This window comes from Ambystoma mexicanum, chromosome 10 (assembly GCF_040938575.1).
Source record: "Ambystoma mexicanum isolate Mex_15411 chromosome 10, UKY_AmexF1_1, whole genome shotgun sequence".
NCBI classification, from domain to species: Eukaryota; Metazoa; Chordata; class Amphibia; order Caudata; family Ambystomatidae; genus Ambystoma; species Ambystoma mexicanum.
In genome coordinates this window covers 1,072,730,995-1,072,747,228 of record NC_090932.1, presented here as the reverse complement: position 1 = coordinate 1,072,747,228, position 16,234 = coordinate 1,072,730,995, and the positions used below count along the sequence as shown (strand labels likewise).

The following is a 16,234-nucleotide window of genomic DNA, read 5'->3' as shown; positions in this document are numbered from 1 at the left end:
TTCTTCAGGTTCTATGGGGCAGGCGTATTTTTCCCCATCTGTTTTTAAGGTTGGACAGTTCCTGCGCACCAAAAGCCGATATTACCTGATACAATGCTGATGTGACATTTAACTCAATTTGTGCTGCAAGTAAATTAGCCTCCAACGGGGACATTGTGGGATCTCGCTCAAAACTGGGAATTGGGCTCTAATCGTATGCAACAGCTGCATGTTCCTGAAGCTCTCACCCTTACTCAGGGCAAACCTTTCCCTCCTAGGGAATGAGGCTGTCTACCTCAATCACATCTGTCGGGTTCAGAATACCGCGTACCTCCCATTGGCTGAAGTGACCCATCTTGAAGCGCTCCAGGAGAAGTGCATTGGTCCATAGGGGATGACTTAGAGTTGGCTTCCCCCTCCAACCAATATGCGCGTGTGCCTCGCCCCATACCTGCTGTACGCACTACAACATGAGTCGAAGCACCTCACCTCCCCCTATCTAGCATTTAAGACCTGCCTTGAGGTCTGGCTCCCATCCAACCCTCTTCTGATCATATGTGGGGTAAACCCGGGTCCCTGTTAAGCCAGTCGTTAAAGACACCCAACTGCGCAGCCCAGTAGTATTGTTGCAAACAAAGCAGATCTATCCCCCTCTCGCAAACTGACTGTTGGAGAGTTTAAGGGCGATCCGAGCCTGCTTAACCCCCCCACAAAAGCTCTTTGAAGACCCCATCTATTTCTTTAAATACCATCCTGGATACCAGGAGCGGAGCATTCTGCAGTATAAAGAGAAACCTTTGTAGGGATTTCATTTTCAAAAGGGCTGCCTTGCCCATCAAACTCTGTGTAAGGGACTGCCTGTGTGTTACATCCACGTTCAATTTTCCAATTATCGGGAGCCAGTTCAGGTCTGTAAACATCGAGAGGTGCTCTCCCAGGTGTATGCCTAGGTACCGGAAACCTGAGAGAGATATGATACCTGCAGTCCTATGCGAGCGCCACATCCCCACCTTGGATGGGGAAAAGAACTGACTTCTGCCAGTTAACCTTGAGGCCACTAGCGTTGTGATAGTCGCTTAGTATCCTTGACACCAGCTGTCATGTCACGGCCGGGTTACCCATATAAATCAGTAGGTCATCTGCATGTAGAGATATCTTTTCTTCTCCACTCCAGGGCCACCTGAAGCACCACCACTTTGTGCTTAACCGAAGTCGTGCAGCCAGTGGTTCCGCTGCTAGGGTGAGGAGCAGCGGGGAAAGGGGACAACCCTGCTGCATTCCCTGTTCCAGGGGAAATGTCCTGGAGCAAACCCCATTAACGCGCACATCAGCTACTGACGATTTGTATAGTAAACGCACCCAACTCAGAAAGTTCTCCCTGAAGCCCATTCTTTCCATGGTGCCCCACAATGAATCCCAAATTACAGTCGAGGCTTTCTCAAAATTCACTGACAATAGTGCCAGTGGACCAGGGTTAGTAGAAACTTGGCCAAGGGCCAGCTGCACCCTGCGCAAGTTCATGCAGGTGGACTTAGATGGCATAAATACACACTGGTCTGGGGGACCCAGACAGTGTATACCCCCTGCAAACGGTTTGCCAGGACCCTAGCCAGGATCTTCACTTCCCCATTTATTAATGATATTGGCCTATAAGAGGCACAGTGTTCCGGCGGCTTACCTGGTTTGAGTAGAACCGCTATGCATGCTTTTCTGAAATCTTTCGGTAGTATACCATCCCTCTTTGCAGAAACAGCTGGTGGAGTGGCCCCCCCACGGCCTGATGCCCCCCAATCTCTTCCAGACTTCCACAGCCATTCAGGCCCGGGGACTTCCCTGACTGCAGTTAAACAATCGCTGCCGTTACCTCTTTCTCTGAGATCGCTGCCTCTAGCCCCTCTTGCTGCTGTATCGACAACTGTGCAAAGACCACAGGGTCCGCCTCTCCGTCTACACTACTCCCTGATCCATCTGACATGCCCTGTATAAGGACAAATATAAATCTTTTTGATACCAAGTAAGTAGTAATGTATGCCTAGGTTTGCACACAGTTTCAGTCCCGGGTACTATTAGTTTCAATGTTTCTGTATTTGGGTAGATTGTGCACTCTTACCGGGAGCTTGACCCCTCCAAGAGTGAATTTCTACAGCTGCCCAATAACACAGAAAACCCTTACATCCAGTGCTGGCTATCCGCTATGAATCTGGAGTGCTTCACATCTCAGCTGACCACCTGCACCAACACTGTTGTGTTCTCCAATCGACTGACCCCTCTCCTTCAAGTGGCACATAGCAAAGAAGACGCAGACATCTTGAGTCCAACTTTCTCTCCGGTGGAAAATCAAACAGTTAATCCCAGCAAACAACTTCAGATCTGCAGTCCAAGCCTTGGTACTCTCCTAACTGGATGGTGGCAATGCCCTTCTGGAAGGAATTTGGCGGGTCCTGCCACTCCTGAGATGTCCATGCCACAGCACGACTTGTCAAAGGACTCCTCAAGCTTGACCACATCACCCAGACCCTAATCAAACTGCACTGGCTCCCGTATCACTATCGCATCCTGCTGCATCCCCTCCAAGGTTGTCACCTAAATCCCCAAGATATCTCACTGAGTAGCTCATCCCCAGAGGCCCACGATCCACAAAGGCATTTTCAGACTTGAAGTAAAGAACCAGAAGTCAGGCCTTATCTACTAAGCACCCAGGCCTTGGAATCTCTTCCCCACCAATGCGAGACCCACCGCTGCTTTGCTCCTACGTTTCATGAAGTTGCTCAAGGCCCCCCTCTTCAATGAATGGCTCCTCTTTAACACTGAGTGCTGCACACACTCCGCCCCAGTCTCAGATTGGGTGGGAAGAAATCTGCTCCTCGCTGTTTCCTCCCCTGGTTGCTATTAGTTCCCTTGCTGCCAAATTGCACACCTTCTCCCTACCCCATTCCCTTGTATCTTGGCTTCTCTCATTGTGAACTCCCCCACACCTCTCACCCATCCCCTCTCACACCACATCCGTTGTTTCCGGAATCTAGACCTGTGTTCCATAAATACCCTATTGATAATTGTGCAATGGCCCGCACTGTGTGAGTGCTGTTGAACTTTCTTGCTTGTATTTGTTATTTTGTCTAATGTTTAGTGCCACCTTGTGAGGCAATAATATTGAGATAGCATATGTTATGTTGCATTTGTATAGCGCCTTCTGCCATGGTTCATGGCTTCGAAGCACTTTGCCTGTCAGAGAGGCAATGGAGGAGTGTGATGGAACATTCAGTAGTTCTAGGGAGAATCAAAGTCGGGGAGACCTTTGAAAGAGGGCGAGGGATAGATCTGATACACAGGAGAGCATAAGAATGAAAAGGTAGATGAGCTATATGTGCAATTGAATCGAATCCATTGAGGGACTCAACTGTATTCTTTTGGGCCCAGCGCCAAGAGGAGCGATAGCTGCAGAGGATGTGTTGTCTGTGCAAGGGGGAAATGAGTGACTGCTGCATGTATTTTCTTGGGAATTGCATCAACATGCCGAAGCTCAACATGCAAAGCGTTTACGCTTACTTCCCTAGGCCCCCAACATTTGGGAGGGGTTGTATGTAGAGCGTGGGATGACTTTGTGGTGGCAGTTTGTTTGCAGGTGTCTTTAGGTTGCTTAGTCTTGGCACAGGTGGTACTAAAGTGGCCCATTTGATTTCTTCATTGTTGTGGCTGTCGCACCCCCATTAGTTTTGCCTCAGACGTGGCACTTTTGCTTCCTAATGGGGGTGCAATATTTTGGCTCAAATGTCATCTTAACTCCTTTTCGCTCATACTCGAAATTTTGCCTCCACCTTTAGTTTTAGCACCTAGACCGGCTCTAGCTTCAAACACACCAATTCTAATATTGATGTTGGGATGTGGCATGCAAAGCTTAGTTTGGTGCTCTTCAAGTTATGCAGGCTGCTTCATGTGTGGCCAATGGAGTTTCCTTTAGCAAAGCCCACATTCTTCTTTGCTTTAATTTATTGGTCATTCTAAATGTGATCTCTTTTGTGTCTTAAGGTTGTGAGCAATGGAGGTACCACGCCTAGTGGAGATCAGGATAATGAGGACACAGAGCTTATGGCCATCTACACAACAGAAAATGGTACAGCAGAAAAGGTACAGATTCCAAATAATGTTCTCCAACTCTACATTTTGTCACCTGCCTGATTCTCTTGCACTACTAATCCCAATGCAGTTGTGTAAGGGAATATATTGAAAGTGGAGCATGCTTTCCACTGAGGGGTCCTGACTGACATAGTCAATAACAGTGACCGCCATGTTGAAAGCATTTTGTGGATGCACGCTCCTATATAATTGTTGTGTGATGTCCTTGCATTTGTTTTCTGATCTAACTCTGTGATTTATGCTACCTCTTCAAGTGATTTCAAGCTGCTGAGCATTGCTACTAGTGCTGAGTGCCCTTAACAAACTCCTTCTGGGACTAAGGTAGATTTGCAGAAGTATTAATAGTACCAATAATATGGCATTCACCACTTCAGTGAACTTGTGCTACAGGCACATCTATCCACCTGCATGTATCAGAATGCAGCGGATACTTAAGACAAAAATTCGATCTAGCTGGACACATAATGCTCCACCAGGCTCAAACACAGTGCACAACACCTCTGTTTTAAGAATGCAGTGATGACCTACGACAAATTCGGTCTAGCTGGAAACACAGCAAATCCTCATGCCATCATACATAATCCTCTCCACTTGGCACCATTCCATGTACCTGACCTCAGGGGTAGCTTAATTGAGTTTTGCCATCCCACCTAACTCCTTAACTTGGTCAAATGCACACACGCATGCTAAACCTTCACTCAATTTCACACCCCTTGGACTTCGGTCCCCCGAAAGCGTTCACACCACAAGCGTGTTGAGGCCATATTAATTGGAGAAAGGCGTTAAACAAATGACTACTACTACTACTACTACTACCACCACCAAGAATACTGTTACCGTTAGTATTGCTACGCCCTGTCCCCTTATCTCTATAATCCTCCATGGGAATGGGATTGGAGTGTTTTTGCTCAGCAGAAAAAGAAAAACGAATTATGTCTGTTTGCATGCAGCTCTGCACCAACAGGCATCCCCAGTACCATTGCCAGTCCTTTGCTTGACACCATCATCACTGGAGCCTTTTGGCACTTGGACCATTTTTCCTTTTTTCTGCTTTTTCCCCCCTCTTTTTTTTGTTTTTTTAAAAATGTTTTATAAATTGTGTTAGTGCATAGTCAATTACATTGCATTATGCTGTATATTGTTGTCAAACCCTTACCCCCCTCCCTCCTTACCTCCCTAACCCCAACATTTAACAAAACTTGTTCACAGGGTCCTGTAGTCTGGATCACGGGTGTCCAGATCGATGTCTTTGGAGATGTTGCATGCCTGATGTCAGTCGTGCTTGCCTGCCCTGATGTCAGTCGTGCTTCCTAGTATCATCTCTTGTCTCAGCTTAGTCTATTGTCTGGCTTTGCGCTCTCAGGGGGGCTTGTCGCCTGGAGAGGTGAACAGATATTGCATTATTTCATTCCATGCAGTGATATCTATGGAGCTTTCTCTTCTTCCTGTTTGTAAGGCTTTGAGCCAGACTGCCGTCTCTGCTATGGTCCACCTTTTTAAATCTTTCCACCACGTCTCCATTTCTCTTGCTTTCCACTTAATCTCTATCCGTCGCTTGGCTAATGCCCATGCTAGGTTTATCATCTTTTCTATTGCTTTATTTTTGTTTGGGGAACTATAGACTCCTAGGAGACAGGCTTCAATGGACCATACCCGGCCTTTAATTCCCTTCTCCCCCATGCGCTGCTCAATTTCTCGCCAATATTCTTGGATTTTTGGACAGTGCCAGAACATATGTCCCAGGTTCGCTTTCTCTTCTTCACATTTTGGGCAGCTCTGTGTAGTGTCACCCGGAAAGTGTGATATTTTCTCTGGGGTTAGATATGCTCCATGAAGTATGTAGAACTGCAACTGTTTTAGTCTGGTATTGCTGGATATTTTTTTCGGATAATGTTTTGCCTTTGCCCACTCTCTGTCTGTGATTTGTCTGTCTATTTTTTTTTTTTTTTTACTTCGGTCCCACTGCTTGGTGTTGGAGCATTCCTTTTCATATGCCAGATTTGTTTTTCTTTTTGCCCTAGTTGTGAATGGCAAAAACCAGTGGCTGTTGCCCCCCACACCTCCCCTGTTTGGAGTTCTTGGGGCTAGAGCACTGCTGTGACCACTGCTTGTTTTTTGATGAGCTTTATTTGAGAATATTTTCTGGCATTTGCAGAGATGGGAGGACACGTTTGTCATCCTCTTCAGCATCTTCGTGACATAATTCAGAAGAAGTAACTTCAGTTAAGCAAATATATTTCTTTCAAAGCATTCCTGATTGGTAACTCCTTCCTGGGGGCCACTTGCTCACGTTTGTTTGTTTTATTATTTTATTATTATTATTTTGCTTGGCCACTTGCATGGCCCATGCTTCACACTGACCTTCACTCTGGCCGCTCTTAGGGTTCCATACATTAGAGTGCACAAAATGGCAGACTCAACAAGAGCAGGAACCATCTGGTGATGCAGGAATTGGCTGGCTGTATAAACAAGGGACTAATCACGCCAGATAGTGCCTTTATGCGCAGGGAACCATTCGTCCCCAGTGTGGTAAGACCTGCTCAAAATATTGCAGTGTCCCTATTGTTCAGCTCTGGGTTTTCGCGGAGCAGAGGTCCTTCTTGGAAGCTTGTCCCAGCAGCACCTTGGGCCCAGGGCCATCTTAAGCACTTTTGGGGCCCTGGGCACGGACATCTTTGGGGCCCCCTCCACCAAACCAAACGGATTAAGGGATCAAGAATAATGGTTACGACCAACACCCCCACCCGTTGTGCTCACAACGTATAGGTTGATATGCTGTCTCGCAGCATAATAAGCACGTTTACTCCCTTTAAGTCCCCTTACCTTCTTCATTCTTGCTCTAATCAGAATGATAAACAAGTAGCATTTGAAGACCAACATTAGCAGTCTACGAAGAGGTTACTGATCTAGTGCATACAGGATAATTATCAATAACATCCAGGAAGGTGTTCAGCCTGTAGTATTAATGCAGGAATGTATTTAAAAGGTACATGTCACCCCTAATAGACAGAGAACTCACATTAGCTGCCTCATAGAATGCAAAAGTGCTCATGCATGAACAGAGGAGACCAATTGGAAGGAAGGAGAACGCTACACATACCGTAGCATGGATAGTGGATGCAGATTAGAAGCTACCAGAAAGGTGTCTTTATCCAGACAGTAGTGGCTGTAGGGTATGCGGTTATATGCTCCTTTCTGCGGGGGTTCTTTGCCCTCTGGTTTTTTGATTGGAGAAAAAGCTGTTGGAGAATCGTGAGAAGATGGTGTACCAAATCTTTTCCTCACATTTGAGTCTGGCTAATTAAGATGCTCTCTTGGTAACCCCGAACCAGAAGCTCTTGAGGGAGCCGGCAGACTTCGAGAAATTTCTCCCAGGGTATATTAAAAGAAGCAGTTAAGGGAAAAGCAATCTGAGGACAAACAGGTAGCCTAGGATATTATGTAGTGGTCAGTGGACCATATAGATACTGCCTCCTGAGTCATGGTAGTGGGCAGGGTGCAAAGGTTGGACTCGCCACTAGTCATAGGCTAGTGATGTTTGACACTTGGTGAGTAAGAAATGGTGTTTTGTTTGTTCGTTTGTTTTATTTATTTGTAGAGCGCTCCAGACCCAGGGGTATATGGGCGCTCAAGGATATGGTTACAGGCATGGGTAAATACAATGGAATATATCTACAAGATTTATACAGTTGCAGCAGTACAGTTAATGCAGATGGCAGAGAGACAATAATGTATGGTAAACATTTCGTAGTTACAGAGTTTTATGGGCTATGGAAGCTAATAACACTGTAAACTTTACTTAAGTGTGTTATGTACAAGGTGGTGATGGGTGGATGCTGGTATGTGTGTGAGGTGTCCCCAGGGGCTGTAAGGAGTTAGTGTTTGTTTAGTAGCCGGGTGATGACCTGAGTTCTGAAAGGTTGAAAGGTGGTGATGGATTTGATGTTTAGTGGGAGAGTATTCCAGAGTTGGCCGGCTAGAACCGGGAAGCTGGATCCCCCATCTCTTTTTAGGGTGTGTTTGGGCACCAACAGGCATAGTGTGTTAGTGGATCTGGTGATTCTGGTAGCAGGATTTAGTGTGAATTTATTAGTTAGAAAAGGCGGGGCAAGCGATTCAGGGCTTTGTAGGTGAGGCAGATAGTTTTTAGATCTATTTTTTGTTGGATGGAAAGCCATTTGCATGATATTCTGATGGCAGAGATATGGTCTCTCCTAGGAATTTTCAGAGCGGCTCGGAGTACGTTGTTTTGGAGGACCTGTAGTTTGTTGAGAACAGATTTATTTGCGCCTACATATAAGCCATTACAGTAGTCCAATTCAGACTGTATAAGTGCTCTGGCTAATGTAAGGCAGCTGTTAGTGGATCGCAACAGTCTACCGGCTGTTGCCTGTGTAGGCAGTGGCTGAGGCGGTCATGTTGATTTGTTTGGCGAGGTTAGTGTTGGTGTCTAGATAGAAGCCTAGGGTTTTGACACTTTTCGCGATGGGAATAGTGTTACCATCAATGATAAATCTAGTATAGCTAGGGCTGAGCTTCAGGATGGTGTTAGGGGATCCGACCAGAAGCAATTCAGTCTTGTCATCATTCAGGCAGAGGCCATGAGTGGCTATCCATGCCTAAATGTTGGAGAAGAGTTCATTGATCCGGTTAACATCCGAATTGTAATTTCCGGAGAGTGTTGGGAGTATCTGGGTGTCATCTGCATAGTTAGTGTAGGTGACACCAAGACGGTACAACTTATCGAATACAGGCTTTGTAAATGTTATTCAAAGTAGGCGAGACACAGGATCCTTGTGGGACACCACAGGTGATGGGAGTCGGGTCAGCCGCTGCTAACAGTGAGAAGACACGCATGGTCCTGTTATTGAGGAAGGATTGATCCATGTGACTGCGGACTGGGAAAAATGTGCTGCGGTTGACAGGTGGTTGCATAGGATTTTATGGTCAACCAGGTCAAAGGCAGCGGAGAGGTCTTGGAGGAAGAGGATGGCAGCCCTACCTTTGTCTTTGAGATCGTCGATCTGGCTCTTGAGATCAACAAGGGCCGTTTCTGTGCCATGTTGAGGACGAAAGCCAGACTGACTAATTCCTAGCAGTTGGTTAGTCTCCAGGTAATCCTGAATTTGTATATACGCCACTCTATCAAGGATTTTTAGTAAGAACGGGACGGTGGTGATCGGTCTATACTTGGTGGGTATAGACGGGTCAAGTGTTTTTCTTTAACAGAGGTAGGAACCATGATTGCTTCAGGTTGCTTGGGACAGCGTTACTGGTGAATGATAGGTTTATAAGTTTGGTAATAAAAGGGGATAGATCCCTTGCTGCGTCTTTGATGATCTGAGCGGGGCAACTGTCCCCCTTGCAGTTTGAAGGTTTCAGGGATGCTATGATTTTTTGTACTTCAGGTATAGTTACCTTTTTGAATGTAAAGCCTGAGTTGATAATAGTGGGCGATGGTATGGTTGGACTGGAGGTTGGGTAATGGGTGAGTTGTTGTTTATTTTCAATTTTGGTTTGGAGCCCTGTGATTTTGTTGGCGATGGCATTCTGAATACCTGTGCACCAGGGCTTATCCTTAGTACAGGTATCTGTGGGTGGATTAGGGTTTTCTAATTCCTTTAAGATGTTAAATAGTTCTCTCGTGCTAGAGTCTGCCTGACTTATCCTGAGGTTGTAGGATTCTTTTTTAGCACGTATAATCTCATTTTTGTAAAGAGAGTTGATATTAGTGAGATTGGTTTTATTTTCTGGTGAGGGGACTGCTCCCCATAGTTTTTCAAGTTTACTTTTTTGTTGTCTAAGTAGTTTGATCTCAGGGGTGTACCATGAGTTGAATTGAGCTTTCGGTTTCCCTTTGCGCATTTTCAGTGGGGCGATGATTTCAATAGCTTTGGACATGGATTCATTGTAGGTATTGACCAACAGATTCAAGTCAGCTGTGGCTGGTAGTGCATTCAGAGTGGGGACTACCAAGGGCACTAGGGCTTCGACAGTAATGTTACTCTTATTCCTCGTTGGGCAGGCTGGTGCGATTAATGACTTTTTTTGCAATATGTTGTTAATATTGATATCTAGCTGCAGGATGTGGTGATCTGTCCAGATGAGAGGCAGTGGGTCTTTGAGGATAATATTACAATTAAGCGCAGCAACCCAGTTGAGAATCCTGCCTTTTGAGTGAGTGGGATGGGAACAGAGTTGTAGGAGGCCATGCTCAGTTAGTGCAGTAGCCAGGGAGGAGGCTGGGGAGTCATGGGGTTCATTGAACCCAAGATTGAAGTCTCCTAGGATGATACATTGAGCTGAGGGTTTGGAACTCTCGGCTACTAGGGATGTGATATCTTCTTCAAATGAGCCAGGCAGACCTGGGGGTCTGTATATTAGATGCATCGTAATTGTGCTCTTAGGGGAGGTTTGCAGTTTGACTGTGAGATGCTCACATGATTTACGTGGAGAAGAGTTGACTAGTCTAATGTCGAGGGAGGATTTGAAGATGGCTACACCACCTCCTCGAGTGATAGGTCTATCGACTCTGAGGATGTCATATTTGTCTGGAATGTGTGCTGTGGTATGTATAGAATTGAGGTGGCAAGTAGCTTTTTATGACTGGCTAGTTGCTTGCAACGTGAATTTTTGCCCCTTGGTAATGGGAATAGATGTTCGTCTTCAGGCGTTGCTATGGGTGGTGAAATATGATGACACCCAAGAGAAGATGTTGGGACTTAATGTTTGACAGTTTCATCTTGTCCTCTACAGATTAGCTGATGACTACCAGCATGCAAACATTGCTGGTGGTCATACGTAATCCCACATCTAAAAGATGTCCTTCTGAGAGGCCCAAGGAGTTTCAGTCGTTCCTTTTGTGGGGTAGGTTTGAGGGAGTTTTAGGAGGAAATAGTCTGGCATCTGGACCATTCCCAGTTTGACTGGTATGAAAATTGACATTTCTCCTCTGTGAAGGGTGCAGTGAGCGAAAATGGAAAATTCAAAACCTTGTTTGAGGAATTGCCCAAGGAAAGGGATGGCTGATGGCTTTTTGGCCCCTACCACTTTGCTTCTTATTCATAGGCCCTTACCTATGTTCACAGTTAACAGTTTGTATATATTTGTGGAGTGCTGCAATGCCGTCCAGTCTTCGGCTAGGTCTCTCGCTTCCTTTTCAAACTTCTAAGTCTAATTCTTTCTCCCTTGAGGGAGAAGGGAGACTGATGTCTGTCTTGTTTGCTCCCTTTCGATTTTTCTTTGTTTCTTCTACCCCACTCTGGGGCTATCCCCCTTCTCGCTCCCACTCACAGGTTCCTCCTTTGCCTCCCAATTCTGGTGCTCGTTTCTTTCTCTTCCACCACTCTGGGATTTCTCTATTCTCTTTCCACTCTGGCGTTGGTCTCTTTGTGTCTACCCGCTCTCGGGCTTCTCAGTGCTCTCTCCACTCAGTGGTCAGTCTTTCTCTCTTCCTACTTTCAGGCTTTACGGTGCTCTGGCGATTCTAGGGTTGGTCGGCTTTCTGCCCACTTAGGGGCTTTTCTGTCTGCTGCCCTCTCCTGGGTCAGTCTCTTTTCCTCTCCCCAGTCAGGCTTTTCTGGCCTCTTGCCACATCGATGTTGGTCTCTTCCTCTCTCCCCGGTCTGGGGCTTCTTGGTGCTGTGCCGACTCCAGGGTTGGTCTCTTTCCCGCTTCCCACTTTGAGGTGTCTCTGTGCTCTCTCCACTCCAGGGTCAGTCTTTTTCTCTTTTGCACCCTGTCCTCTCTCCCCACACAAGGGTTGCCCCACCCCCTCCAACTCTGGGGCTTGTCTGTTCTTTCCCGCGCCAGGATCCTGCTTCCACTTCCTTCTCGTGCCTCCTGGTTCTCTTGATCCACTGAGTACCTGCTTCTGCTGAGCGGGGCTTTCTCGGGAGGGGTGAGGAGCATGTCCATAGTGGAGCGCCGCTTACACTACTAGTTAACTTGGCTCTGCGTTGGCCCGAGGATGACTCTGCTTTTCTGCTTGCTTCGAGCAGGAATACAGCTTCTCCTCAGGCCTCTGTCTCGGCACTCCGACGTTACTCTTTGCTCGTATAGTGAAATCTAATTCTTCTGGTTACTTGTTCGGGGTGCTTCGCTGCACTTCCGCACGGGTAGTGGTCTGAGACGCTGCGTCTGGCATCCTATCTCTGACTGTCACACCTCCTCTGAGCCTTCTGGCTCAGTTGAACTCTGCAGGCTTTGCCCAGCTGCTTTCCTAATTGGTTCTCTCCATGATGCCCCTCCAGGGGGCAGGTTTGGTCACCTCTGAGCCAGCTGTTTTCCAGGAGGACTGGGGATAGTTGAAGCCAGAAGCCGAATCAGACATTATGAAAGGGGTTCTAGGGCTATCGCACACCTTGGCTCCCACATATCCCATAAAGGCTTTAGTGTCTGCAGGGGGCATGGGGGGGAAGGTGACTTGTGCCCCTCTGTGTCTCTCTTGTTCTGTCCCCGAAGGAGGGGGTGGTCGCCTCCTCAGGGAACCTGCTTTCCCTGTCCTCTAGAGCATAGCTGGCACCCCTCCCTAGAACCAAAGGGGGTGGTTTCCCCTTGGGAGAGGTGACGGTCTCCTTGGAATCGGCACAGGTTCTGGGTTCATTTTGAAGTTTTATTTGGCACCAAAACTAAACCAGACAGCCTCGCGCTGCATCTGAAACATTTCCCTTGTGATCACTCCAGCACATATACGGTGCTCCTTAGCTCAGTGGAGTCTGGCTCTGTAGGATAGATCTGAAGGATTCTGATTTGTGCCCCTCACTGATGTTTTCCTCAGTACTTTTTGGGAAGCAGACAGGTGCACTACCAAGTGCTTATCTTCAAGAGGATCTTGCCACCCACGGTTTTAACCAAATGATGGGGACTGTAGCATCTCTCCTCCAACCGCAGATTATTCAGATCTACCCCTCTCTGGATGACTGCGAGTTTTGAGCAGCTAGTTCTCAGCTGTCCTGCTCTCTTCAGTGCCGTCCGGATCGGAATAGGACAAAATTACTGAGGTAGAAAACTTCGACCACCAAATCGCATATGTGTATTGAGGGGGGGGTACAGTTAATAAAAATGTATAGTGTAAGGTGGGGGGGTCTCCACCACATATATATCTGCGAAAAAATTGAGAGAAAAAACAGACTTTTGGTGGTCAGACTTTTCATCTCGGTCATTTCACGCAGATCCTTCTGGATCGCCTCTTGTAGCAAACTCTACATTGATGATTTTGTAGAGCTTTATCTGTACAGGATTACATTGGGATGGGTGGCTTACTGAGTCTATCTGATCCTGGAATGATGGGCCAGTTCTTTCTGACCCAAAGTTTCAAATTGGCCTGGATGTTCCAGACGAGTCTGGTGCCCAGGTCCTCTTGCTTGCTGCCTGTATCTTACATTTGCATCAGGACGAAAAGAGTTTAATTCCATCTAGTGAGTTGCTGGAACTAAGCCTCTCAAAGGCAGACTGATGATTTTTCTCAATCTAGAATGACGAGGGGGAGAATTTCTTTGGTGGAGCGACACCTCCAATTTGTGGGGGTAGGGGTTAACTTCTTGGTAGACAACTGCCTTAGTGGCAATTTGCATAGTCTCCTAACATTTGGTCTGTGAAACCAACTTGGATAACCACCAGATACATGACATAAAATAAGGCCTACACATCGCGCTGGAACCACTGGGTACAGATCCTGATGGACAGTACCAAGGCCATGTTTTACTTAAAGCAGCAAGGGAGTCCCAAGTCCCCCCAGCTAGCATGCTTGACAGTGGACATGTTGTATTGTGCCATTTCTCACATTTAACATCAAGCCCCCCACATTATGCCAGAGCTGATCTTGAATGCAGAATTCCTCAGCAGGCTTAAGGTGGTCAATCATGAGTGAGAACACCATGCATAGATACTTTGGGAGATCTTCCTGATGTTGCCTTGTCATGGGATGCTAGGATTTCAGCATACTGTTACCAATATCCAGGACAAACTGTAACAATGCCATTGGTGGAAAAGCAGTACAGTGGCAGAACCTGCTATTTAGTGGAACAGCAGTTGAAATGTATTGTTCTCTGCTGTGGCGTCACACCAGTGCACTACCAACATCAGAATGGTGGACAATAGCAGCAATTCTACAGTTGTTTTCACTGTCACAGGTGGTGGTTCTAGAAAAATGGAATCAGTGTTTTCTACATAATGTTAACGTTCCAATTGTAATTTTTCTTTTCCACCACACATAGGCCATGTACTATAGAATTCTTTGGGATTAATGAAAATATCTTTACCCTTGGTATGAAGTTGTAACTGGTGTAGGTGTGGGTGGAAGTGAAGGGGTGATGGTGACATTGGATAATTCGTTTTGTTTCCCAGAGTCTCAAGTATTCTAGTATAATAAACAAAAGTTCAAAAAGTGTTTCTTTGAAACCTAGTTGTGTGGCATTAACATCGGCTTGTAGTCTTTAATTCCATGTATACTTCCATTTAAATAGGCAACTAGCAGAATAAAAATTGCTCCCATTAAGTTCAAATTGCATTTACTTTCTTTTCATTCATTGTTTCACTGGCAAGTTAGTGGGCATTTTCAAAACAGAATTGGGACTTAAATATGCATTTCATTTAGTTCCACAGCATTTAACCTGCATTCTTTCCCAGCATTTTGTTTAACCTCTATTTGCTACTGGCCACACGTTCCATCAGTGCTGTGGAACAGTTCTGGTTTAAAAGGAACTTGCACTTCATTGAGATTGTTTATGTAATTTAGTTGGTGGTGGGCAGCAGTTCGGTAGCTAAAGCTGCAACACTTCTTAAAATGACAGTTTGTATGTGCTCCTGAGTACTGGCAACTTTGCGCAAACATGACTAGCATAGCTTTCTGGAGTTATAGGGCATTTTTGATGACACCATTTTTAGAAGTAGGTGACTACCCCTTTTTTTATTCAAAATTGTTACAAGCCTTTTCCGTTCTAATTGGTTAACTTGTTAACAGGAGAGGGGCACACCTTTCAGCCACCCAATGTTCTTTCTCATCTCCCCACATCCCTGCACTGACTTGCCTGACAAATATTGAAATACCTACACCTATATAAAGGGGTTGGTTGGATCCAAAGTTCGAACAAAGTAACCGCACAGGGTCAGTCATTAACACTTGGATTTTTCAGAAATTACTTATTAACGTCAGTAATGAAAGGAGTCCCCAGCCATTAAAGTGTGTGTAAAATAAATGTACTAAATGTTTGGGAGCCCATCTACCATGAACTAACATGGTCCAAATATCCTTTTATATAGAATGATTTCCACTAGGAGAGTTTACAACCATGTTATCGCTCACTGCACCCTTCACTGAGGAGAAATATACATTTTCATATCAGTCTGGTCCCACCCACAAGGGCTGTCCAGCACGGAAACGCTAGGCGATTATCAGCAAACCCAAACACGCTATTCAGGTTTTATAATTCATAGACTGCATAATACTGTGTAGAATGGAGCCAAATAATTGTCAGTTCAATACATTCATTAAGGTTACTCAGGGCCATGCAAATCCACTGCTTCAACAGTTATCGGTATATACAAATTCAATTAATTTAAGCAGAGCTACGTTCACCTACAATGGTGTAGGGCCAGTTTGGTGGCATCTTCTTTTGGGGGAAAACCATTTGTGGAGCAACTCCATCAAAATGAGGGAGAGGGAGACCATATCTCAAGACGAATATTCCTCCAGTTCTTATAGAAGCGTGATAATTGTTGTGGTATTATTGCCAAAACCGGCAGAATGTAGTGATCTGTCACTGTAGTGGACTGATATTCCCCAGAGTGTTACGCATAGTCATGCCCGTCAAGGGACCCTACTCACCTACGTTTCTTTGAGTCATTGTTTTTTATTGTTTTGTAACAATAATTTGCTAGAGAAATAAGTAAAACATCAGATAAGTAATAAAAAGAAAAAGGTAACCAATTTGTAAAGGCGATTCTAATCAACAAATACGATATCACAGTTGTCTTTCCAATGTCACCTAAAAACTATGAATAAACTAAGTTAAATTATACATTATCTGGGAAGACCTGAGGTACAAAACATCTACTTTGTGTCGGGGTGTTCAAAGCCTTGTGATTGAGGACTCACAAAACCTCCTCCCTTCATTAACAT

General features: G+C 45.7%; 1 protein-coding gene across 1 annotated transcript in view; it reads left to right on the top strand.

Annotated features, from left to right (window-relative positions):
* SLC23A2 (solute carrier family 23 member 2) overlaps window positions 1–16,234 on the top strand; it is a 1,453,080-nt gene that overhangs the window by 474,966 nt on the left and 961,880 nt on the right. Inside the window, exon 4 of the mRNA XM_069618873.1 lies at window positions 4,006–4,104. Within this exon, the coding sequence (XP_069474974.1) occupies window positions 4,006–4,104 (99 nt within the window). The remainder of the gene's footprint in view (window positions 1–4,005; window positions 4,105–16,234) is intronic.